At 42.0% G+C, this 27,692-nt stretch overlaps 1 protein-coding gene across 1 annotated transcript; it reads left to right on the plus strand.

The window, feature by feature from the left end:
• Window positions 1–1,088: 1,088 nt before the first annotated feature.
• On the plus strand, window positions 1,089–26,555 carry nampt2 (nicotinamide phosphoribosyltransferase 2). Its single transcript, XM_070445166.1, is given in 14 exon segments — window positions 1,089–1,359; window positions 4,625–4,763; window positions 7,354–7,457; window positions 7,621–7,749; window positions 13,878–14,036; window positions 15,815–15,945; window positions 19,820–19,848; window positions 19,851–19,946; window positions 19,949–20,042; window positions 21,448–21,457; window positions 22,224–22,343; window positions 22,440–22,580; window positions 24,471–24,596; window positions 24,760–26,555. Coding segments are annotated over 14 exon segments (1,500 nt in total). The 5' UTR covers window positions 1,089–1,311; the 3' UTR covers window positions 24,934–26,555.
• Window positions 26,556–27,692: the final 1,137 nt, after the last annotated feature.

Genomic DNA, 27,692 nt, shown 5'->3' on the forward strand with positions numbered 1-27,692 from the left:
GATGAACAGGTATTGTGCTGAAGTTGCTTCTAGAGGCAGTTTGGAACTCTATAGTGAGTGTTGGAACCAAGGACAGGTGATTTTTATACGCTACAGCACTCGGCGGTCCTGTTTTGTGAGCTTGTGTGGCATACCACCTCTTGGCTGATCAGTTGTTGCTTCTAGACGTTTCCACTTCACAATAACAGAACTTGCAGTTGACCGGGGCAGCTCTAGCAGGGCAGAAATGTTGACTGACTTGTTGGAAAAGTGGCATCCTGTGACGGTGGGCTTTCTATTGCCAATGTTTGTATGGAGATTGCATGGCTGGGTACACGACTTCAAACATGTGTCAGCAACGGGTGTGGCTGAAATAGCCTAATCCACTAATTTGAAGGGGTGTCCACATAGTTTTGCATATATAGTGTAGTTCTTACAGTTCTTACCAAGCTCACCTTGGAACTATGGAATTCTGGCCATGTTTTTATGTCTTCTGATAATAAATGGACAAAAGTTCCAACAAAAGATAGCTTACCTTTGGAGGGACAGACTATAAGGTCACAGCTAACGCTTACACTGACTAGCCAAAACCTAACCTTAACCTAATTTTAATACATTCTTAAATTAAATAGGTTTGGGCATCAGGCGTGTCCTTATAGCCTTTTCTACGTTTGTAAAGCAGTTTGTTTGTCATTCGTTTATGAACATTTGCAATCCCATCTGTACTAGTGGCAATATCAGAACTTTTGACTAGGTAGCCACTCACTAGGCCAGTCGTTCCCAACCTTTTTCGGTTACCTTACCTCCAACTGAATTTTGCTCTGACCAGAGTACCCTTAAAAGTATTCCCTCATATGTATTTTACCATGTAAGCATATAGACTCATGAGTCTTCTCATGTTCCCCCGGTTGGAAACCACTGCACTCGGCCTATAATCAGAAACTTAGCACCATTCTCTTAAATCAATGCTTTCCGGGAAAGTGAAACTTTCAGGCAAGCGATAACCAGCACAGTGCTGAAATGAAACTTATAAGACAGAGTGACCACGCCTCTTCCGTGCGTGAGAATATCATAGGGGGAGCATTGACTACGTGCTTTCTGACATGCATGTTTTCAAATCCGCCCTCTCAACCCAACCCCAGAATTCTCCTTCTCTGGGCGGTCAGTTTCAGGGACGGTTTAATTTCACTACTAGAAAGACGTAACACAGGAACAACAGAGGAATAACAAAGTACGGTTGTGTAGCTGCTATCTCCGCCCTAGTCAGCTTTCGATTTTGATAAATAGCGACGAAGTAGAGCACAGTCGCATTCATCTCGTTCAATCACAACCATGGCAGCCCAGGATTTTAATATTTTGCTGGCGACAGATTCATACAAGGTGAGTGTCATGATCGCCCCTAACTAGTAGTTACTTACTTTAAGCAGTAGTATTATCATGTTACCAATACGATACGTGTCGCAAGCTGAAGCTGGCAACATTTTAGCATTTGCATCAGTTATATTTTTCCGTCCCAGAAATGGTTGACGAAATGTTGTGGAAGTGCGCCTGACTAAGCTTCTGCCACAATGTAGCTGACATTCACTCGAGGGGACCTTATTTCAAGAACTAGTATTAAGAAACTAACGTTACATTATATACAGAAAATGCCACAAACCTAGCACATAAAACAAAACCGAAATAATGCAAAGTAACTAGCAAAATTATTCAGACCATGTGTGCCACCCTCAATCGTTATTTCTAATTTAAACAACTCTCATACTGAGTAGACTAGCAATTTGACGCCTGACAAATACATTACCAATAGAGGTCAAAACGTAGCCTGGCTAGCTAGCTACCTATGTGGAATCAACAACAATAGCTGACAGCTAATGCTAAATAAAGGTTAAATGCTAACTAGTTTATATGGTGTTTTGCTAGCCCTAGCTTAATACTAGCCCCATTTGCTAAAAGCTAGTTTGGTACTAATTGTCCACAGATTATATATATTTTTGGGCATACTTACATGTATACAACTTTTTCTCAAGCCTAGCTAGGTAACGTTAACTACCTCTGAATGCACACGGCCAAACTTTATCGGAGGGCAATAGCCCGGCTCACTAAATGTCACTACCAAATGGCAAGGGTCCGCGTGATGACTTCAAGTTTGTAGCGACCCCCCAACTAATCAGTCAGTAAAAGTGTCAGTCTTAATCCTTTAGACCAGTGTTTCCCTGTCCTCGAGTATCCCCAACAGTACATATTTTTGTTGTTGCACCTGACAAGAACACCAGATTATACTTGCCAACTAATAATCAAGCCCTTGACAAGTAAGCATTGCACTGTAAGGTCTACACCTGTTGTATTCTGCGGCATGTGACGAATAACATTTGATTAGAAGTTGAATCCGATGTTTCTGTCCAGGGCTACAACAAAAATGTGTGCTGTTGAGGGGGTACTTAAGGACTGGATTTGGGAAACACTGTTATAGACCATTGATTTCAATCTCTAGCCTAAGGATCAGTCACAGTTTTGCCACTAGATAAGCCTATTATCTTATTGATTTGATACTGATCAGAACACAGTGTTGTAATTTCTACCAAATGTAGATATGTTGTCAAATGAATGGAGGAAGACAATTCAGAATCCGCAAGCATCACCCACTTCAGTGTTGTTGGCAGTGTCATTGACAGAAATGCCTGTCTTTACAAGTTCCCTTGGTAGTGCCAATAGGCATAATAACTGTAGCATACTGAATGAGCAGTGTTTGAACCTGAAGTAGGTTCCGGTACTGTATTATATTTAGGTGCAGGAGTTCCATAATACTTTGAACTAATATTTTATAAAAGGAACAGGAGCTCAAGCAGTTGAAAATTTGAGGTTCCGGTACTCTGCTACGGTGAGCTCTTGCCAAAGTCCAGCACTGTGCATGGCACCCTTTTTTCTCCAGTTACATCCCAGTTGTCTCCAGGGCCTGGTTTGCTTCGCACATTGCCTAGTCATGGCATGTATACCTACATTATGTAATTCGTAGGCTCATGATAGAAATTATCCCTCTTACATAAGTGGAGTTCCACAGTTGGGTGGATGGTGATGCCAGTCAGACAAAGTCACAAGGTATGCATATGAATGGTATGTGTTTTGTGTTCCTCTGAAACCCTTATTAGGTTTGTTATGTATACCTATCTGGCATATTGCCGTGTGATATCCTTCAGTACAGCACCTGGAAAGGTAGTCAGTAGTCACACATTTATATTTATTGATTAAATGTGGTCAAGGGGACGATCTTACTGTATGTAGGCATAGCCCTTGTATAATCCCTTCTGAGAATCCTGTATCTGTGCATCATGAGACTGTCAAGGTGAATATGATACGCTAATTATCCTTTATGGATATCCCCCAAATCTGAACAATGGTTACAGATACAACAACCTTCCATAACAGCATGGCCATAAAATCCTGGTTAGCCATCCTCTTTCTGTCCTCTCCCATCAATAGCTCTCTCTGTTGTTGCATAATCATGTTTATGCTATAGCTTACTTTTGGTAGACTTTGTGGTCCTCCTTTTGTATGAAGATTGAGGGCCCAGATTGACTTATGTTTTCACTGTGAAAACTAACATCACCTGTTAACCTTTCCAAAACACCATCTCACCCATTATGGGAAGATGAAGGCAACAGCGCAAAATATGGGCATCTCAAGTTTTTTTTCTCTATTTGTCCCTGGTTGTGATGACTCCCATTCCTCCAGACCTGACACTCCCAGAATTCCAGTCATGTGACACGTAATAACATCTGATGCACTGGCACTCACTACAGCATCAGCTGGAATGTTTGCAAAACATCTGATTTGTTATTGCTAAGATCATGAGCCAAAACCTTATGACTTCAAGATCAGCATCAAGGGGAAAGGAGATTCTGAGAGGTAGGGAGAGTGAGAAGTAGAGGGAGAGAAAGTGTGGGAAAGGGCAGCTTGGAAAACGATGGTGCTGATATCGCTCACACCTGCCTGTTTGCGCAAATTGTACATTTCCAAGTGAAGGGTAGTTGCTCTCAATTATTGAATTTGTGACCCTGGGCTCACAAAGGCCGACCTGTGTTTTGAACTGGAATGAGGAGAGCACCCCCACCCACTGGAGCTCATGTTTGGCAGTGAGAGACGTGGTACTGTACAAAGCATCACGTTGCACACTAAGCTCTTCACTTAGCCTAACCTAAGGGCTTTTTTGCATTGGCTCCACTTTCCCTCTTGGCACATTCAGGGGCGAATCCTTTGAAAACAAAACTCAGAAATAATGCTGTTTTTATGTGCACTAATGAGCACTAATCAGTTGGAATGATGTAAACGATACAAAACAGGTTATTCTCTAAATGTATAAGAGAAGTGCTTAGAACATCTTCCAGTGTATTAAGGTTCATTCTTAAGCTCTGAAACAAACAGCTTTGACATTAGTCACTGTTTGATCTTATTTTGCAGGACTACGCTCTCGTAGGAACATGAAATGTACCTTTCTCATCAGGGGCCTACACCTCATCTCTTCACTGACCTGGCTTATTATGTCGTTAATAACACGACCTCTAGATTCCAGTTAGTTTGTCTTTTCCCTTGACTCCCTTATGTTTCCTTTGTTGTAGCCTATTTTAACTGAAATTCTCCTCTTCCACAGATCACACACTACAAGCAGTACCCTCCCAATGTCAGCAAGGTCTACTCCTACTTTGAGTGCCGCCGCAAAAAGGGGGGCGCCCAGTTCAATGAGATTGTGTTTTTTGGCCTTCAGTACCTCCTGAAGAAGTATCTTTCAGGTATGCCCATTTAGTCTGTACTAGAGATTGACCGATTATGATTTTTCAACGTCAATACCGATTATTGGAGGACCCAAAAAAAGCAGATTTATTATTATATTTTTTTTATATAAAGATATTTGTAGTAATGACAATTACAACAATGCTGAATGAACAATGAACACTTTTATTTTTACTTTAATATAATGCATCAATAAAATCAATTTAGTCTCAAATAAATAATGAAACATGTTCAATTTGGTTTAAATAATGTAAAAACAAAGTGTTGGAGAAGAAAGTAAAAGTGCAATATGTGTTTAACGTTTAAGTTCCATGCTCAGAACATATGAAATCTGGTGGTTCCTTTTAACATGAGTCTTCAATATTCCCAGTTAAGAAGTTTTAGGTTGTAGTTATTATAGGACTATTTCTCTCTCTACCATTTGTATTTCATATACCTTTGAATATTGGATGTTCTAATAGCTACTTTAATATTGCCAGCCTAATCTCGGGAGTTGATAGGCTTGAAGTCATAAACAGCGCAATGCTTGAAGCATCGAAGAGCTGCTGGCAAATGCAGGAAAGTGCAGTTTGAATGAATGCTTTCCAGCCTGCTGCTGCCTACCACCGCTCAGTCAGACTGCTCTATCAAATCATAGACTTAATTATAGTATAATAACACACAGAAATACGAGCCTTAGGTCATTAATATGGTAAAATCTGCAAACTATCATCTCGAAAACAAAACGTTTATTCTTTCAGTGAAATACGGAAGGAACCGTTCTGTATTTTATCTAACGGATGGCATCCATAAGTCCTAATATTCCTGTTAAATTGCACAACCTTCAATGTTATGTCATAATTATGTAAAATTCTGGCAAATTAGTTTGCAACGAGCCAGGCGGCCCAAACTGTTGCATATACCCTGACTCTGTGTGCAATGAACGCAAGAGAAGTGACACAATTTCCCTAGGTAATATTGCCTGCTAACATGAATTTCTTTTAACTAAGTATGCAGGTTTAAAATAATTTACCTCTGTATATTGGTTTTAAGAAAGGCATTGATGTTTATGGTTAGGTTCATTCGTGCAACGATTGTGCTTTTTTTCGCCAATACGCTTTTGTTAAATCATCCCCCATTTGGCGAAGTTGTCTTTGTTAGGTAGAAATGGTCTTCACACAGTTTGCAACGAGCCAGGCGGCCCAAACTGCCACATATACCCTAACCCTGTTGCACAGAACGCAAAAGAAGTGACACAATTTCCCTAGTTTAAAGAAATTCATGTTAGCAGTCAATATTAACTAAATATGCAGGTTAAAAAATATATACCTGTGTATTGATTTTAAGAATGGCGTTGATGTTTATGGTTAGGTACACATTGGTGCAACGACAGTGCTTTTTTCGCGAATGTTCTTGTTAAATCTTCACCCGTTTGGCGAAGTAGGCTGTGAATCAATGATAAATAAACAGGCACCGCATCGATTATATGCAACGCAGGACAAGCTAGATAAACTAGTAATATCATCAACCATGTGTATTTAACTAGTGATTATGTTAAGATTGATTGATTGTTTTTTTATAAGATACGTTTAATGCTAGCTAGCACCTTACCGTTGCTCCTTGCTGCACTCGCATAACAGGTAATCAGCTTGCCACGCAGTCTCCTCATGGAGTGCAATGTAATCGGCCATAATTGGTGTCCAAAAATGCCGATTACCGATTGTTATGAAAACTTGAAATCGGCCCTGATTAATCGGTCGACCTTTAATCTGTACTATAGACTTGTAAGGAAATTCCACTTGCTTCTTTCATCTCCATTCTTTTAGAGTTCCATTCTTGAGTTTCTTCTTTCTCATTGTAGTCTGTTCTAGGCTAGTCAGTGTTCAGAGGTCACCTCAGCCCAGACTGTGTGATGTGACTCCATGGTACGTCACACAGTCATATGTTCTATTTACCACCAGTATTGTCCTTTGTCACATGATGTGCATGTATGACCCACTAAGTCACTTGGTGAAGGTTATGGAAAAACTTCCAAAACAAACCACAGATTACAGAAGATTTCATACACACAACCCCAATGGAACATTTGCAAATTCAATCAAATGGCCACATCCATGCAACTATGACAGCCTAGATAAAGTATGTTTAAAAATAAATAAAAAGGACCAACTTCAACTCATCTAATTTTAGGGTCTTCAGACATGGCAGTCAGCAGTGTTTGTATCTGGTCCCATATGCAGTCATGTGTGGAATGTGTGAACAGTGACCCATCACCCCTGAGAGGACCACTGAGGTTTTTTTTCCTGACTGCTGAGGTCCTCCTCCAGGCTAGGGTTTCACTCCTCTATCCAATCAGAGAGTCTCTTCCAGCCATACTAATCAACCATGCTCCACCACTGACTGTGTCTCTCTGTGGCACACCCACTGACACTCAATTTTGACTGAATGAAAGGGAATTGCAGTAAGTGGGGGTGGGACAGATCTATTTTTACACTGATAGCTCAAATGTTGCTTGACAAAATGTGGGCTAGTGAGTTTTTGGTTTGTTTGTTTCTGTCTGTGTTCATTTAGATTAATGAATTACTTTTTTCCATTGTCTCCCCTAATCAGGACAAGTTATCACTGAGGAGAAGATTCAGGAAGCCAAAGTATTTTACCAGATGCACTTTAGACAGACTGTGTTTGATGAGGAAGGCTGGAGGAAAGTGCTGGAGGTAAGTGGGATGTCTCAATCAGAGACTAGACACACTCTTATTTTAGCTTTTCAATGAAGACTATTTTACTGATGCAGTCTCAACTGTTAGGCTACTCCCTGTAAGATGTTCATATGAACACGCACACCGAGGTTGATTGTAGATTTTGATGCTGTTCCATCAGAAGTATGATGGCCGTCTCCCAATTCGAATCAAAGCGGTTCCTGAGGGGAAGATCATTCCCAGAGGGAACGTCCTCTTCACAGTGGAAAACACAGACCCAGATTTCTTCTGGCTCACCAACTATATTGAGGTAATTCTCTTCATATCCCCCTTAGTATCCCTTTCATTGTCCTTTTGTTGTACTTCCTTTCTCTAATACAGCATATGTTTCTTAAACCCTGTGAGTGTACACACACACACACACACACACACACACACACACACACACACACACACACACACACACACACACACAACTCACCAGGTGGATTGTATCAGATACTGGTCAGACAGAACAGAGCTGTGACCATGTTGGGCAGTAGTCCAGGGTTTGTCCCTGCTCTCAACAGACAGGCAGATGATCCAATCTTTATTGCAATCCACACTGCCCTCTCCCACCTGGACAAGAGGAACACTTACGTGAGAATGCTGTCCATTGACTATAGCTCAGCGTTCAACACCATGGTGCCCTCCACTAAGCTCAAGACCCTGGGACTGAACACCTACTTCTGCAACTGGATCCTGGAATTCCTGACGGGCCGCTGATAGTGGACTACAGGAAACAAAGGGCAAAGCACACACCCATCCACATCAACGTGGCTGTAGTGGAGTGGGTTGAGATCTTCAAGTTCCTATGTCCACATTATTAAGGAATTATCATGGTCTACACACCCCAACCCAGTCGTGAAGAAAGCAATACAATGCCTCTTCCCCCTCAGGAGGCTGGAAATATTAGGCAGGGGCCCGCCGATCATCAAAGTTCTACAGCTGCCCCATTGAGAGCATCTTGACTGTTTGCATCACCGCTTGGTATGGCAACTGCTTGGCATCCGACCGCAAGGCGCTACAGAGTGTAGTGCGTATGGCCCAGTAAATCATCGGGGCTGCACTCCCTGCTATCCAGGACCTCTATACCAGGCGGTGTCAAAGGAAGACCCTAAAAAATGGTCCAAGACTCCAGCCACCCAAGTTATAGACTGTTCTCTCTGCTACTGCATGGAAAGCGGTACCTATGCCCCAAGTCTGGAACCAACAGGACCCTAAACAGCTTTTACTTCCCAAGGCGTAGGACTGCTAAATAGTTAGTCCGGGTGGCTATTGGTTAACTATTTAACGATCTACATTGACCCTCTGCTGCTGCTACTGTTTATGATCTATCCTGTTGCCTAGTCACTTACAGTGCCTTCAGAAAGTATTCATAACACATGACTTGTTCCACATTTTGTTGTGTTACAGCCTGAATTCAAAATGGATTAAATGTATTTTTCTCTCTCACCCATCTACACACAATACCCCATAATCACAAAGTAAAAACATGTATTTTTGTAAATTTAGCTAATTTATTGAAAATTAAATATAGAATTATTGATTTTACGTAAGTATTCACACCCCTGAGTCAATACATTGTAGAAACACCTTTGGCAGCGATTACAGCTGTGAGTCTTTCTGGGTAAGTAAGAGCTTTCCACACCTAGATTATGCAACATTTGCCCATTTTTAAAAGAATTTAAAAAAACGATATATTTTTATTCTACTTAAATTGGTTCTTGATCATTGCTAGACACCCATTTTCAGTTCTTGCAATAGAATTTCAAGTAGATTTAAGTCAAAACTGTAACTCGGTCACTCGGGACTGTTTTCTTGGTAAGCCACGCCAATGTAGATTTGGCCTTGTGTTTTAGGTTATAGTCCTGTTGAAAGATGAATTCATCTCCAAGGGTCTGGTGGAAAGCAGACTGAACCAGGGTTTCCTCTAGGATTTTGCCTGTGCTTAGCTCCATAATGTTTATTTTTTTATCCTGGAAAAACTCCCCAGTCCTTAATGATTACAAGCATACCCATAACATGATGCAGCCACGACTATGGTTGAAAATATGGAGATTGGTACTCCTTAATGTGTTGTATTGGATTTGCCCAAAACATAGCACCTTGTGTTCAGGACAAAAAACGAATGTCCTTGCCAGTTTTTTTTGTAGTATTACTTTAGTGCCTTGTTGCAAACAGGATGCATGTTTTGGAATATTTTTTAAAATTCTGCACAGTAGGGCTGGGCAGTATACCGTATTTTACTATATACCGGTATTTATGCACGGACCAGTTTGGGGTTTTACTTTACCTTCTATAACGGTATTTGAATGTTTGGTTTGTTAAATGTGATACGCCGTGTGTAACGTAAATTTGTATAGTTTTCTCCGCTACTTGAGTCATCCCTCTCCTCTCTCTCCCCATGCCGCTTTCCACACAGACCAAGTCCCACCCCCTGTCACTCAAGGAGCGCATTTGTTGTTGCTTGACCACGAGACACTTTTGTTCAGTCTGCATGGTCAATGCAGCACATGCAACAATGTTGATGACAATTATGTTTCCACTTTGATCTTAATATAAATCCATAAGTGTTCTAGTTTTTCTTACATCTGCAAACAGCTAGTTTGTATTTTCTTAGCAAGTTAAGCTACATCGTGTTAGCCACTAATGCTAATCGCTAGCTAACTAGCTAATACAAGTACTGAGTCAGAGCAAACGTAGCTAGCTAATACAGCCTGATAACAGTAAGGGTGGAGGCTTAAATCAGCATGTTTGTGCAACAGTATCTTCTAAATCAGAGGAATAGGCGAAGCATGAATATGTTGGCTATATGAATAAAGATTTAATGTATCCAAAGATTATAGGGTCCCCTAGGAACACTGAACATCACTTTTGTTCCTACCCTGTCACAATAACTCGTCCATGGCATTTTCATTTGTTGGCATGTCAAACAACACTGTATTCAAAGTGCCCACTATTATTTATATTCTAACTATAGAATTACAAACATTCTATTTCCGTGATTCCAAAATGCAGGAAATTATTTTAGGTTGAAGTTGAATTGAACACTATAAAACAATCCAAATGGAGAAAGACCCATTGAAATCATTTAGAATATATGTGTTGCCACCCTAGAGTCACGCACAACTCATTAAGCAAATGTATAACTTTTTATTAAGAGAATGGATCAACAATATTGTACAGGCTTCGTTTTCACTCTGTCACTTAGGTTAGTATTGTGGAGTAACTACAATATTGTTGATCCATTCTCAGTTTTCTCCTATCACAGCCATTTAACTCTAACTGTTTTAAAGTCGCCATTGGCCTCATGGTGAAGTCCCTGAGCGGTTTCTTTCCTCTCCGGCAACTGAGTTCGGAAGGACACCTGTATCTTTGTAGTGACTGGGTGTATTGATACACTATCCAAAGTGTAATCAATAACTTCACCATGCTCAAAGGAAATTCAATGTCTGCTGTTTATTTTATTTTTGCCCATCTACCAATAGGTGCCCTTTGCGGGGCATTGGAAAACCTCCATGGTATTTGTTTGAATGTGTGTTTAAAATTCACTGCTCGACTGAGGGATCTTACAATTATCTGTATGTGTGGGGAACAGAGATGACATACTCATAAAAAAATGTTAAACACTTATTGCACACGGAGTGAGTCTGTGACTTCTTAAGCACATTTTTACTCTTGAACTTATTTAGACTTGCCATAACAAAGTAGGTGAATACTTATTAACTCATGACATTTCAGCTTTTCATTATGAATTCATATGTAAAAATGTCTTAAAGCATAATTCCACTTTGACATTATGGGAGCATTTTGTGTAGGCCAGTGACAAAAAAAATCAAAATTCAATCGATTTTAAATTCAATCTGTAACACAACCAAATTAAAGTCAAGGGGTGTGAATACTTTCTGAAGGCACTGTACGTTACATTACATTACTGTAGCATACATTTATTCCCCCCTTCCCTTTTTTTAAACATTTTGTTACGTTACAACCTTATTCTAAAATTTCTAAAATATTTTTTCCCCCTCATCAATCTACACACAATACCTCATTATGACAAAGTGAAAACAGGTTTTTAGAAATGTTTGCAAATTTATTACAAATAAAAAAACAAATACCTTATTTACATAAGTGTTCCGACACTTTTCTATGAGACTCGAAATTGAGCTCCGGTGCATCCTGTTTCCATTGATCATACTTGATGTTTCTACAACTTTTATTGGAGTCCACCTGTGGTAAATTCAATTGATTGGACATGATTTGGAAAGGCACACACCTGTCTATATAAGGTCCCACAGTTGACAGTGCATGTCAGAGCAAAAACCAAGCCATGAGGTCAAAGGAATTGTCCATAGAGCTCCGAGACAGGATTGTGTCGAGGCAAGGATCTGGGGAAGAGTTGAATGTCCACAAGAACACAGTGGCCTCCATCGTTCTTAAATGGAAGAAGTTTGGAACCCCCAAACTCTTCCTAGAGCTGGCCTCCCAGCCATACTGAGCAATCGGGAGAGAAGAGCCTTAGTCAGGGAGGTGACCAAGAACCCGATGGTCACTCTGACAGAGTTCCTATGTAGAGATGGGAGAACCTTCCAGAAGGACAACCATCTCTGCAGCACTCCGCAAATCAGGCCTTTATGGTAGAGTGGCCAGACAGAAGCTTCTCCTCAGTAAAAGGCACATGACAGCTCGCTTGGAGTTTGCCAAAAGGCACCTAAAGACTCTTAGACCTTGAGAAACAAGATTGTCTGTTCTGAGGAAACCAAGTTTGAGCTCTTTGGCCTAAATGCCAAACGTCACATCTGGAGAACCTGGCACCATCCCTACGGTGGAGCATGGTGGTGGCAGCGGACAGTCTGAGCACTGATGGAGGGATTGTGCGTTCCTGTTGTAACTCGGGCAATTGTTGTTGCCATCCTGTACCTGTCCCGCAGGTGTGATGTTCGGATGTACCGATCCTGTGCAGGTGTTGTTACACGTGGTCTGCCACTGCGAGAACGATCAGCTGTCCGTCCTGTCTCCTTGTAGTGCTGTCTTAGGCGTCTCACAGTACGGACACTGCAATTTATTTCCCTGGCCACATCTGCAGTCCTCATGCCTCCTTGCAGCATGCCTAAGGCACGTTCACGCAGATGAGCAGGGACCCTGGGCATCTTTCTTTTGGTGTTTTTCAGAGTCAGTAGAAAGACCTCTTTAGTGTCCTAAGTTTTCATAACCGTGACCTTAGTTGCCTACCGTCTGTAAGCTGATAGTGTCTTAACGACTGTTCCACAGGTGCATGTTCATTAATTGTTTATGGTTCATTGAACGAACAAGCATGGGAAACAGTGTTTAAACTCTTTACAATGAAGATCTGAAGTTATTTGAATTTTTACGAATTATCTTTGAAAGACAGGGTCCTGAAAAAGGGACGTTTCTTTTTTTGCTCCGTTTATATATCAGGTGTGTGGTAGGAAGGCCTGGAGAATCGTTCAAGACTCCAACCACCCAAGCCATAGACTATTCTCTCTGCTTCCGCACGACAAGCAGTACCGGTGCATCAAGTCTGGCACCAACAGGCACTTGAACAGCTTCTATCACCCAAGCAATATGACTGATTAAATAGCTACATGGACTATCTGAGTTAACCTTGTATCCTCATTGATTGTTTTGGTCTATTCACACTCATACGACCCTACACACATTCTCACTCATTCATCTAATCACTCACACATACTGTAACATGCACATTTATACTGACTACACTCACACATACCCACTCACATACAAGCTGCTGCTACACTGTTTATTGTATATTCTGATGCCTAGTCACCTTACCCCTATACATTTCTACCTCCATCACTCCAGTATCCCTGCATATATGGTATTGAAACTGACCCTGTATATAGTATGCTTAAAGTTACTTACTTTTTGTGTTCTTCTTATTTCTCGTGTTTTTGTTTTCTTCTAGTATTACATTATTGATTATTGCATTGTTGGGTTTTGAGTTTGCAAGAAAGGCATTCCACTGTACTTGTGCATTTGACATTAAATCTTAACTTTTTATTCTTTGTTATTTTTCTATTTCAATTTTTTTCTCTCTGTTTTGTTGGGGACACCGTTATGGAGTCAAAGAAACCATTGCAATTCGCCTAATCAGGTCAATGAGGATGATTCCACCCAGTCACTCTGGCCTTTTTTCTGTTCAGGGGATAGCTTAGCCTGCCGGCACTGAGCCCAACACCAGTCACAGCTTTTGCTATCCAGCCCCCACCCATTTCTACTTCCCTTCCAGCACCAATGGCACAGCCACGTCCCATTGTAAAGGTTTTAGAAGTCGTCTCTGAACAAAATCAACTTCTTCTCAAATCAAATGGTGTTTTAACGATCTCTGTCTGTGTTTCTCTTTTTCTCTCACAGACCATGCTGGTCCAGATGTGGTATCCCATCAGTGTGGCGACTATCTCCCGGGAGTTTAAGAAGATCCTGGCCAAGCACCTGAAAGCCACGTCAGGCAGTCTGGAGGGCCTGGACTTCAAACTGCATGATTTTGGCTACAGAGGGGTCTCCTCACAGGAGGTAAGACCCATGGCAAGCCCAGCCAGAAGAGGACTGGTCACAACTCTGAGCCTGGTTTCTTTCTAGGTTCCTGCCTTCTTGGGAGTTTTGGGCTGGGTATCTGTAAAGCACTTTGACAATTTCTGATGTAAGACAAAAAAGGCTTTATAAAATAGATTTGATGAAGAGTAACAGTCTAGCATAAGATATGCATATACAATGGAAAAAAAAATATAAATGCAACAATTTCAAAAGTGTTACTGAGTTACAGTTCATATAAGGAAATCATTAATTAGGCCCTAATCTATGGATTTCACATGACTGGGAATACAGATATGCATCTGTTGGTCACAGATACCTTAAAAAAAAAACGTAGGAACGTGGATCAGAAAAGCAGTCAGTATCTGGGGTGACCACCATTTGCCTCATGCAGCGTGACACATCTCCTTTTCTTAGTTGATTGTGGCCTGTGGAATGTTGTCCCACTCCTCTTCAATAGCTGGTGCTAAGTTGTTGGATATTGGCGGGAACTGTAACACGCAGTTGTACACGTCGATCCAGAACATCCCAAACGTGCTCAATGGGTGACATGTCTGGTGAGTGGAAGAACTGGGACATTTTCAGCTTACAGTAATTGTGTACAGATCCTTGCGACATGGCCGTGCATTATCATGCTGAAAGTTGAGGTGATGGCGGCGGATGATTCACATGACAATGGGCCTCAGAATCTCGTCGTGGTATCTCTGTGCATTCAAATTGCCATCCCTAAAACGTAATTGTGTTCATTGTTTGTAGTTTATGCCTGCCCGTACATGTGGTCTGCGGTTGTGAGGGCGGTTGGACATACTGCAAAATACTCTAAAACGATGTTAGAGACAGCTTACGGTAGAGAAATTAACATTAAATTCTCTGGCACTGCAGTCAGCATGTCAATTGCACGCTCCCTCAACTTGAGACATTTGCGGCATTGTATTGTGAGACAACTGTACATTTTAGTGGCCTTTTATTGTCCTCTGCACAAGGTGCACCTGTGTAATGATCATGCTGTTTAATCAGCTTCTTGATATGCCAAACCTCAGGTGGATGGATTATATTGGCAAAGGAGAAATGCATATGGGAAATTTCTGGGATCTTTTTTTTCAGCTCATGAAACATGGGACCAACACTTTACATGTTGCATTTTATATTTTTGTTCAGTGTAGTTGTTACCATTTACAAAATTTTAACCAGTTTCTGTTCATTCTGGTTATAGTCACAGTAATGTTCCAATGAGACCTAAAGGCTCTGTCTCTCCTTTGAATACTACTGAACATAGTCAGCAATAATCTGCTACAAGAAATATCTTCATAGTGGGAGGGACATCTCAAACTATACTGAACAAAAATATAATCACAATGCAACAATTTCAATGATTTTACTGAGTTACAGTTCACATAAGGAAAATCAGTCCATGGAAATAAATTAATTAGGCCCTAATCAATGGATTTTGCATGACTGGGCAGGGGCGCAGCCATGGGTGGGCATAGGTGTTTATATTTTTGTTCAGTATAGTTTGAGATGTCCCTCCCACTATGAAGATATTTCTTGTAGCAGATTATTTCTGACTATGTTCCTTAGTATTCAAAGGAGAGACAGAGCCTTTAGGTATCATTGGAGCATTACTGTGACTATACCCAGAATGAACAGAAACTGGTCAAAATGCTGGGGTTTTGGAGCAGACTTTTTCTTTCAATTGCACACTTCTGTCTGTGACAATTTGAAACAACTAATGATTTTCCCTCCTTCTTTATCCCTATCAGTCTGCGGCGTTAGGCGGGGCGGCCCACCTGGTGAATTTCTGCAGTACAGACACTGTAGCAGGGCTACTGATGGCCCAGCGATACTACGGCTGCCCCATGGCAGGCTTCTCTATGCCTGCAGCAGAGCATAGGTAAGACTCATGCTCACAAACAAGGCAATCAAACAATTTAAGTGCCAGTATAGAGACAAAGTAGAGTCGCAATTCAACAGCTCAGACACAAGAGGTATGTGGCAGCGTCTACAGTCAATCACGGATTACAAAAAGAAAACCAGCCCCGTTGCGGACCAGGATGTCTTGCTCCCAGACAGACTAAATAACTTTTTTGCTGGCTTTGAGGACAATACAGTGCCACTGAAACGGCCCGCTACCAAAACCTGCGGGCTCTCCTTCACTGCAGCCSAGGTGAGTAAAACATTTAAACGTGTTAACCCTCGCAAGGCTGCAGGCCCAGACGGCATTCCCAGCTGCGTCCTCAGCAATGGCAGACAGCTGGTGGTGTTTACGGACATATTCAATCAATCCTTATCCCAGTCTGCTGTTCCCACATGCTTCAGAGGGCCACCATTGTTCCTGTTCCAAGAAAGCTAAGGTAACTGAGCTAACGACTACCGCCCGTAGCACTCACTTCCGTCATCATGAAGTGCTTGGAGAGACTAGTCAAGGACCATATCACCTCCACCCTACCTGACACCCTAGACCCACCCTCAATTTGCTTACCGACCCAATAGGTCCACAGACGACGCAATCACAACCACACTGCACACTGCCCTAACCCATCTGGACAGAGGAATACCTATGTGAGAATGCTGTTCATCGACTACAGTTCAGCATTTAACACCATAGTACCATCCAAACTCGTCATCAAGCTCGAGACCCTGGGTCTCGACCCAGCCGTGGCAACTGGGTACTGGACTTCCTGACGGGCCGCCCCCAGGTGGTGAGGGTAGGTAACAACATCTCCACCCCGCTGATCCTCAAACTGGGGCCACAAGGGTGCGTACTGAGCCCTCTCTTGTACTCCTGTACACCCACGACTGCATGGCCATGCACGCCTCCAACTCAATCATCAAGTTTGCGGACGACACTACAGTGGTAGGCTTGATTACCAACAACGCGCGAGACGGCCTACAGGAGGGGTGAGGGCCTCGGGTGTGGTGTCAGGAAAATAACCTCGCACTCAACGTCAACAAAACAAAGGAGATGATTGTGACTTCAGGAAACAGCAGAGGGAGCACCCCCTGTCCACATCGACGGGACAGTAGTGGAGAGGGTAGTAAGTTTTAAGTTCCTCGGTGTACACATCACGGACAAACTGAATTGGTCCACCCAACAGACAGCGTTGTGAAGAAGGCGCAGCAGCCTCTTCAACCTCAGGAGGCTGAAGAAATTCGGCTTGTCACCAAAAGCACTCACAAACTTCTACAGATGCACAATCGAGAGCATCCTGTCGGGCTGTATCACCGCCTGGTACGGCAACTGCTCCCACACACCGAGTAAGGCTCTCCAGAGGGTAGTGGTCTGCACAACACATCACCGGGGGCAAACTACCTGCCCTCCAGGACACCTACACCACCCGATGTCACAGGAAGGCCATAAAGATCATACAGGACAACAACCACCCGAGCCACTGCCTGTTCACCCCGCTATCATCCAGAAGGCGAGGTCAGTACAGGTGCATCAAAGCAGGGACCGAGAGACTGAAAAACAGCTGAAAAACAGCATCTCAAGGCCATCAGACTGTTAAACAGCCACCACTAACATTTAGTGGCTGCTGCCAACATACTGACTCAATCCAGCCACTTTAATAATGGGAATTGATGGAAATTTATGTAAAAATTTATACCTAGCCACTTTAAACAATGCCACTTAATACACTGCTCAAAAAAATTATTGGGACACTAAAATAACACATCCTAGATCTGAATGAATGAATATTCTTATTAAATACTCTTTTCTTTACATAGTTGAATGTGCTGACAACAAAATCACACAAAAATGATCAATGGAAATCAAATTTATCAACCATGGAGGTTGGATTTGGAGTCACACTCAAATTTAAAGTGGAAAACCACACTACGGCTGATCCAACTTTGATGTATGTCCTTAAAACAAGTCAAAATGAGGCTCAGTAGTGTGTGTGGCCCTCACGTGCCTGTATGACCTCCTACAACGCGCTGGCATGCTCTTGATGAGGTGGCGGATGGTCTCCTGAGGGATCTCCTCCCAGACCTGGACTAAAGCATCCGCCAACTCCTGGACAGTCTGTGGTGCAACGTGGCGTTGGTGGATGGAGCAAGTCATGATGTCCCAGATTGCTCAATTGATTCAGGTCTGGGGAACGGGCGGGCCAGTCCATGCATCAATGCCTTCCTCTTGCAGGAACTTGCTGACACACTCCACGCACATGAGGTCTAGCATTGTCTTGCATTAGGAGGAACCCAGGGCCAACCGCCCCAGCATATGGTCTCACAAGGGTCTGAGGATCTCATCTCGGTACCTAATGGCAGTCAGGCTACCTCTGGCGAGCACATGGAGGGCTGTCCCGCCCCGAAAGAAATGACACCTCACAACATGACTGACCCACCGCCAAACCGGTCATGCTGGAGGATGTTGCAGGCAGCAGAACGTTCTCCACGGCGTCTCCAGACTCTGTCACGTCTGTCACATGTGCATTGTGAACCTGCTTTCATCTGTGAAGAGCACAGGGCGCCAGTGGCGAATTTGCCAATCTTGGTGTTCTCTGGCAAATGCCAAACGTCCTGCACGGTTTGGGCTGTAAGCACAACCCACCTGTGGATGTCGGGCCCTCATACCACCCTCATGCAGTTTGTTTGACCGTTTGAGCAGACACATGCACATTTGTGGCCTGCTGGAGTCATTTTGCAGGGCTCTGGCAGTGCTCCTCCTGCTGCTGGGTTGTTGCCCTCCTACGGCCTCTCCACATCTCCTGATGTACTGGCCTGTCTCCTGGTAGCGCCTCCATGCTCTGGACACTACGCTGACAGACACAGAAACCTTCTTGCCACAGCACGCATTGATGTGCCATCCTGGATGAGCTGCACTACCTGAGCCACTTGTGTGGGTTGTAGACTCCGTCTCATGCTACCACTAGAGTGAAAGCACCGCCAGCATTCAAAAGTGACCAAAACATCAGCCAGGAAGCATAGGACTGAGAAGTGGTCTGTGGTCACCACCTGCAGAACCACTCCTTTATTGGGGGTGTCTTGCTAATTGCCTATAATTTCACCTGTTGTCTATTCCATTTGCACAACAGCATGTGAAATTTATTGTCAATCAGTGTTGCTTCCTAAATGGACAGTTTGATTTCACAGAAGTGTGATTGACTTGGAGTTACATTGTGTTGTTTAAGTGTTCCCTTTTATTTTTTTTGAGCAGTGTATAATGTTTACATACCCTACATTACTCATCCATATGTATATGTATATACTGTACTCTATATCATCTACTGCATCTTGCCATCTTTATGTAATACATGTATCACTAGCCACTTTAAACTATGCCACTTTATGTTTACATACCCTACATTACTCATCTCATATGTATATACTGTACTCTACCATCTACTGCATCTTGCCTATGCCGTTCTGTACCATCACTCATTCATATATCTATGTACATATTCTTTATCCCTTTACACTTGTGTGTATAAGGTAGTAGTTGTGGAATTGTTAGGTTAGATTACTCATTGGTTATTACTGCATTGTCGGAACTAGAAGCACAAGCATTTCGCTACACTCGCATTAACATCTGCTACCATCTGTATGTGACAAATAACGTTTGATTTGATTTGAAACACATACACACTCACGCTTTAACACACTCACTCACATATTCCCTTTCACATGTATCATCACACATTTTGCTTTGTGGTTTTTGACTTGAACAGCAAACATGCAGCCCTAGGTGTAGGGATAAGAGGTTTTCAGTCAGCAAGTCTACTGAAAATCTGTTTCTTAAAACCAATTTCATCTTCTCCCTGTAGTACGATCATCTCGTGGGGGCGGAGCAGGGAGAGGAGGCCTTGAGAGGCATGCTGGACCAGTTCCCGACAGGGCCGGTGTCAGTGGTCAGTGACAGCTACGACATCTTCAAGGCTTGTAGACACATCTGGGGGACAAGCTGAAAGAGCGCGTGATAGAGCGGAGCGAAGACTCCTGCTTGATCATCCGGCCTGACTCAGGAGACCCCGCAGAGACCTCATCGAGGTGGGGAACACACACCTACCTTCCTTTTGGATCCCTCATAGTCAAGTATGATCTCGCTCCAAGTGTTACAGGTCTGGGTTGTGGTGTGGGTCTGGCTGGCATACACACACACACGGTCACTACAGTTGAAGTCGGAAGTTTACGTACACCTTAGCCAAATAACATTTAAACTCAGTTTTTCACAATTCTGACATATATTCCTAGTAAAAAGTCCCTGTCTTAGTTCAGTTAGGATCACCACTTTATTTTAAGAATGTGAAATGTCAAAATAATAGTAGAGAGAATGATTTATTTCAGCTTTTATTTCTTTCATCACATTCCCACTGGGTAAAAAGTTTACATGCACTCAATTAGTATTTGGTAGCATTGCCTTTAAATTGTTTAACTTGGGTCAAACATTTCAGGTAGCCTCCTACACGCTTCCCACAATAAGTTGGGTGAATTTTGGCCCATTCCTCCTGACAGAGCTGGTGTAACTGAGTCAGGTTTGTAGGCCTCCTTGCTTGCACACGCTTTTTCAGTTCTGCCCACACATTTTCTATGGGATTGAGGTCAGGGCTTTGTGGTGGCCACTCCAATACCTTGACTTTGTTGTCCTTAAGCCATTTTGCCACAACTTTGGAAGTATGCTTGGGGTCATTGTCCATTTGGAAGACCCATCTACTAGGATTCATCTTTTGCATTGTTCAACAAAGTGCCTGAAAGAAATAACATGACGTTTGTTCACTTGAAGTGATTTACCTGAGAAAGTGGAACATGGGTTCCAAGCTTTAACTTCCTGACTGATGTCTTGAGATGTTGCTTCAATATATCCACATAATGTTCCTTCCTCATGAGGCCATCTATTTTGTGAAGTGCACCAGTCCCTCCTGCAGCAAAGCACCCCCACAACATGATGCTGCCACCCCCGTGCTTCACGGTTGAGATGGTGTTCTTCGGCTGCCAAGCATCCCCCTTTTTACTCCAAACATAATGATGGTCGTTATGGCCAAACAGTTCTATTTTTGTTTCATCAGATCAGAGGACATTTCTACAAAGAGTACGATCTCTGTCCCCATGTGCTGTTTCAAACCATAGTCTGGCTTTTTTATGGCGGTTTGGGGCAGTGGCTTCCTTGCTGAGCGGCCTTTCAGGTTATGTCTATATAGGACTCGTTTTACTGTGGATATAGATACTTTTGTACCCGTTTCCTCCAGCATCTTCACAAGGTCCTTTGTTGTTGTTCTGGGATTGATTTGCACTTTTCGCACCAAAGTACGTTCATCTCTAGGAGACAGAACGCGTCTTCTTCCTGAGCGGTATGACCGCTGCGTGGTCCCGTTGTGTTTATACTTGCGTACTATTGTTTGTACAGATGAACGTGGTACCTTCAGGCATTTGGAAATTGCTCCCAAGGATGAACCAGACTTGTGGAGGTCTACAAATCTTTTTCTGAGGTCTTGGCTGATTTCTTTTGATTTTCCCATGACGTCAAGCAAAGAGGCACTGATTTCGAAGGTAGGCTTTGAAATACATCCACAGGTAGACCTCAAATTATGTCAATTAGCCTATCAGAAGCTTCTAAAGCCATGATATAATTTTCTGGAATTTCCCAAGCTGTTTAAAGGCACAGTCAACTTAGTGTATGTAAACTTCTGACCCACTAGAATTGTGATACAGTGAAATAATCCATCTGTAAACAATTGTTTGAAAAATGACGCGTATCATGCCCAAAGTAGATATCCTAACCGACTTGCCAAAACTATAGTTTAACAAGAAATTTGTGGAATGGTTGAAAAACTAGTTTTAATGACTCCAACCTAAGTGTATGTAAACTTCTGACTTCAACTGTAGTTAATTTCCAGTTTCCATCCAAGTTCATCCAAGGTCTACTTCTCTTGACAATGGGTCTACTGCAAGGGATGTTTTTTGAAAAGAGCAGTTAGTTAAAAGTTGCTCTTGGCTGTTCTTTTATGTTTTATTGTTTCTAAGACAAACTTGCGTTCTTGTTCAGATTGGATTTCAGGTTACATAGTGTCACCCTTGGGACCTACATGCTTGGTGTGCTCTATACACTTAGCTCTTATTGATTACCTTTGAAATGTCACTCGTCTGTGTGGGGGTTTCAGTTGCCTATTATTGTCTCTTCGATTCAAGTTTCAAAGTTTGGATGCAGTACTTGACTACCTATTCCCTCCCCAGGTGATAAAGATTTTGGAGGAGTGCTTCGGTTGCTCTCTGAACTCTCAAGGCTTCAAGGTGCTGCCATCTTACCTGCGTATCATCCAGGGCGACGGCATTGATCTCAACTCAGTGGATGAGGTAAGAAAATAATTTAAACACACCACCCACAAACACCCCTCTGGATATACCCTTATTGCATGTACCACATTGTTTAACTGCTATCTCTCCCTGTAGATCCTGGAGAAGTTGAGTGACGAAGGCTGGAGTGCTGAGAACGTGTTCTTTGGCTGTGGGAGCGCCCTCCTTCAGAAGCTCAACAGAGACACACTCAACTGTGCCTTCAAATGCAGCTATGTGGAGACCAATGGGAAGGGGGTACGTTACTCACTTATTTACTTTCATACAGTGCTTTCAGAAAGTATTCATAACCCTTGACTTATTCTACATTTTGTTGTTACAGCCTGAATTTGCACATTATTCTTTAAAAAATTCTTCAAGCTCTGTCAAGTTTGTTGTTGATCATTGCTAGACAGCCATTTTCAAGTCTTGCCATACAGTTTAACCTGTCTAGGACTGGCGGAACCCCTCGCCAACAGCCAATGAAATTGCAGGGCGCCAAATTCAATCAACAGAAATCTCATAATTCAATTTTCTCCAACATACAAGTATTAGACACCATTTTAAAGATATAATTCTCGTTAATCCAACCACAGTGTCCGATTTCAAAAAAGCTTTTCGGTGAAAGCAGAACATATCATTATGTTAGGTCAGCAACTAGTCACAGAAAGCATACAGCGATTTTCCAACCAAAGAGAGGAGTCACAAAAAGCAGAAATATTGATAAAATGAATCACTAACCTTTGATATTCTTCATCAGATGACACTCCCGGGACAACATGTTACACAATACATGTATGTTTTGTTCGATCAAGTTCATATTTATATCCAAAAACCTCAGTTTACATTTGGCTTTGCCTCCAAAACATCCCGTGAATTTGCACAGAGCCACATCAAATCACAGAAATACTCATAATAAACATTGATAAAAGATACAAGTGTTATTCACAGATTTAAAGATATACTTCTCTTTAATCCAACCGCTGTGTCAGATTTCAAAAAAACTTTACAGAAAAAGCAAACCATGCAATAATCTGAGTACGGCGCTCAGAGACCAACACATCCCAAGAAGATATCCACCATGTTGGAGTCAACATAAGTCAGAAATAGCATTATAAATATTCACTTACCTTTGATGATCTTCATCAGAATGCACTCCCAGGAATCTCAGTTCCACAATAAATGTTTGATTTGTTCCATAAAGTCCATCATTTATGTCCAAATTACTCCTTTTGGTTCGCGCCTTCAGTACACAATCTAAACTCACGACGCGCGGGCAGGTTCAGGCAAAAGTTCAGACAAAGTCATATTACAGTCCGTAGAAACATGACAAACGAAGTATAGAATCAATCTTTAAGCCAATTTAAGTCAAAACTGTAACTAGTCCACTCAGGAATGTCATCTTGGTAAGCAACTCTAGTGCATATTTGGCCTTGTGTTTTAGGTTATTGTCCTGCTGAAAGGTGAATTTGTCTCCCAATGTCTGTTGGAAAGCAGACGGAACCAGGTTTTCCTCTAGCATTTTGCCTGTGTTCCATTTTTATCCTAAAAAATTCCTTAGTCCTTGCCGATGACAAGCTTACCCTTAACATGATGCAGCCACCATACTTGAAAATATGAAGAGTGGTACTCAGTGATGTGTTGTTGGATTTGCTTTGTATTCAGGACAAAGCTCATTTATTTCTAAAATCTACTTTGACATTATGGGGTATTGTGTGTAGGTCAGTGATGCAAAATCTCAATTTAATCAATTTTAATTTCGGGCTGTAACACAACAAAATGTGGAAAAGGTCAAGGGGTGTGAACACTGAAGTCACTAAGTGCTTGAATGAAGATGAAAAGCAGCCATTTTTACCGACTAAGCCTTTCATTTGATCTAATAATGAGGGCATTGAGACATCTTTTGGGAATCTAAAATGGCAAAATCTTTAATGGGTTATGAGGAATACCTCATATTTTGTAGTGATTGTGGAATGCTCAAAGGAAACCTGTCCTGGGAATCAGTCTTTTTTTTGAGAATGAGCTGTCACAATTGATTTTCTGTGTTTACAAACAACCCACACGAATCAAAGAATTTAAGCCTTCAAAGGAGTTTGAACAAAGGTGATTTTAACATGTTTCCGTCTGGTGTGTTTGTGTTTTGTCTAGATGGATGTGTACAAGCAGCCTGTGACCGACCCGTCCAAGGGGTCAAAGAGAGGTCTTCTGTCGCTTAGGAGAAACTCTGATGGCTTCATTGAGACTGTGGAGCGAGGGATGGGCAAGCCAGAGGAGGTGAGGCCTTAAAAAGGGGAAGATGTTTCACCTTGGAGGAATAGAGCACACATGCTCACCTCTGTGTGATTACTGTGTCAACAGTTGTTTAAGTCTACATTTTCTAACACACGTCTTTTTCGTAGTCTCATGTTTCACTGACTCTCTGGTGTGTCTTTCTCAGGACATGCTGGTGATTGTGTTTGAGAATGGCTCCATCGTGCAGGAGTACACTTTGGAGGAGATCCGGAAGAATGCTCGGCTCCAAGAAGACGATATCACCCCTTCCCAACACAACCAGGACGATCCCAAGAGCCTGGAGCTGCACCAGAAACACATCATGAACGGGGTGCATTAAGCAACCAATACACCCACCTGTAAAGCAATGCACTGACTGTCCGTAAACTGGAGGCATAACATATAATGAACTGGGTTTCCTCATTGCCAGAAGGCCTACTACAGTTCACCATTAGAGTGCTCTGATTGTCAGGGAACATAAGAATGGTCTTATTGGAGCTGCACCATAAGCAAACTTTTTTTAAATTTGTGATGCAGTAATCTTCAGCACTAGAGTCACATAATGGACTACTGATCATCAACCTAAATGTAATTCCTTGTTCAACACTTCAGCCCATTGGACCAATGACTGACCTGCTGTCTCGTGGTTTAGACCATGAGTCTTTATGTTGTACTTCTATGTTTGTCTGAAGAGCACATAATATGCATCACTATTTGTGTTATCAGGCAGCATATGAAGGATTCATCTGATTAAGCTCTTTAGCAGGCTTTGAAGAGCTGTTATTACTGTTCTATTTCACTAGAGGTAGAGTTTGTTTTAGAATTGACTGATCCTTGTTTTTAGTCTGTTAAGCAGAATTTTTGTAGTACATTAACTGATTCTGTTTGACATTTTTTAGCCATGATAGCAATGCTGCACTTTGCAGAATCCTAACTTAATTTTGAACTCCGACTTTTGTGTGTTGATGTCACTAGGACTGGTGTGCATGTGTTGTATACATGCAAATGTAGTTATGCACGTGGGTCTCAAATTGGGATTCTGTAAGAGAAATGTGATGGGGTTTTTGTTCTAATTGATTGATATAACAGTGTGCTATTTATGTTGACCACAAGCTTCCTAAGACTACATCAAAGACTATTGAAATGTATGGGCTCCAGACTTGTCTGACCTCATACTTTTGTTCTCCTGCCTTTGGAACCATTGCCATTCGAATCAGTCATCTGGGTTTTTATTTTCCTTTCCATTTGAATCCCCATTCTCTGTACAAATTCAGCGTGAAATGAAGTTCTTTCTTTTGTGAATCGATTTGCTTTGGATGCCTTTAATTGTCTGTGATGTACATTAAATGCTGGTCTGTGTGACTGGTGCTGTCCCAGACTGCTCTTCAGTCTGGTGGACCCAAGTTAATTAAGACAATGCTGTGGTTTAGATCTTTTAGCCCTTTTCAGCACCATATTATCTAAAGCAAAAATAATTTTAGTGTTCTGATTAATTGGGCAAGAAGCAGTTGACCCTACCTCTATTTCTATATAAATTATATTGTTACTGTACATGAAGATTGATACTAATGGTATATTATTATTATTATTGTGTAAATACCTTAAGAAAAGTGTGTTCTGCTTTCAGTTAATTAAATGTGACAGCATTAGTTTGTTTTTTGAGTTTTACAAAATCTATATTGTATGACAAAAAATAAATATGCTCTTGACTGAAAATTATTTAGTATTTTCTTCTGCCCTATGATATTGATCTTAAATAACACCAACCAAGTATTTCTCCAGTTTACTGATGTTTGTTCCTTAAGGTTTCCAAGACATGAATACTGGTAAATCATGTACAGTAATTACCTAACTGTAGTTATTTATTATTAGGAATGGTGCAGTAGTGGGCCGGATGCAAACCTACGCCAACACAGTGTAATGCCTCATGTCCACCAGATGCATTAAACTGTTTGCGTTCCAGCGGAAGTCATTCAATTTCAGTGGCGAGGCCCGTAACGCCTCGTTGGGGGTGCCGCACTAGGCTGCTGTGCATTCTGTGTATGGCATGCGTTCAATTTTTTTATCTCATGCGTTGCTTTACTGTGCGGTGGTACAAACGGATGTACACACAGACTCCAACTAGGTAGCTTTTAAGAGTTGAAAGCAAAGCACGTGGGTCAAGTATGGAAAATGCGGGCTAGACATCTGGCAAAATAAATATGCATAAGCATCTGGTGGACATTGGGCATGACTGTACAGTGAAGGCTGCAGCCCTAACCACTAGACCATCCCAGCCCACAAGCTATGATAATTTCAACAAGAGTAAAGGTCCATAACTGTAAGTGGTCTTCATTTAACACACGTGAACAAATCTGGTGTTCGATGGTAAGTGGTCCAAAATTGAACATGAGTGCTACTTGCTTAGCTATCAACTCTTGATTGGATATAAATAGAGGGGTGCCCTTTTGGTTAGCCCTATGACACTGCACAGCTGTCGTAACAGGGGTCTCTAGAGAACTGGAGCCTAAAAAAAGCCTCTTCAGGAAAGGAGTGTGCAAGCTCACCAGGGAGCATTTTTCACCCCGAATAATGAAGGTATTTCTGTTACGTGAACTCCGTTTTGAAAGGGCATACAAGCTGTAATATTATCCAACCAATCATGATTATATAATTTGACTGTTGATCAAAGTAAATTGGTTTAATATGTTGATGCATGTGATGTGATGGTTAGGGAAAATGCCTCTGGTTTCCCAGCATTCAAAGCATTGTAACATCAATCATTAGAGAGTAGCTCTGGGAGTACCAGCATGTCTCCAATTTCAGCCAAAGGTTTTTAAGGAGTGTTTGTCATGCCTATGCCAGATTACTAAAGGTTGAACTGAAATAGAACATGACTGTGTGTTCAAAAGAGAGCCACTTGACTTGAATATGTATTAGGACAACTGGTGCCAACTTCAATTTTGCCCTTGCTAGACTTGTAGTTTCGTTTACTGCTTTCTCTCACAGTGATCAGGGGAAAGGGAACACACTGGATTTGGCCAAAGCCAACTTGACCTCAGTCCAGAGAAGTCCTACTTTTTATATTTGAGCTGACAACAGCCGTGTTTACTGAGCGCG

The sequence above is a fragment of the Salvelinus sp. IW2-2015 genome, linkage group LG1 (genome assembly GCF_002910315.2).
Source record: "Salvelinus sp. IW2-2015 linkage group LG1, ASM291031v2, whole genome shotgun sequence".
In the NCBI taxonomy this organism is placed as follows: domain Eukaryota; kingdom Metazoa; phylum Chordata; class Actinopteri; order Salmoniformes; family Salmonidae; genus Salvelinus; species Salvelinus sp. IW2-2015.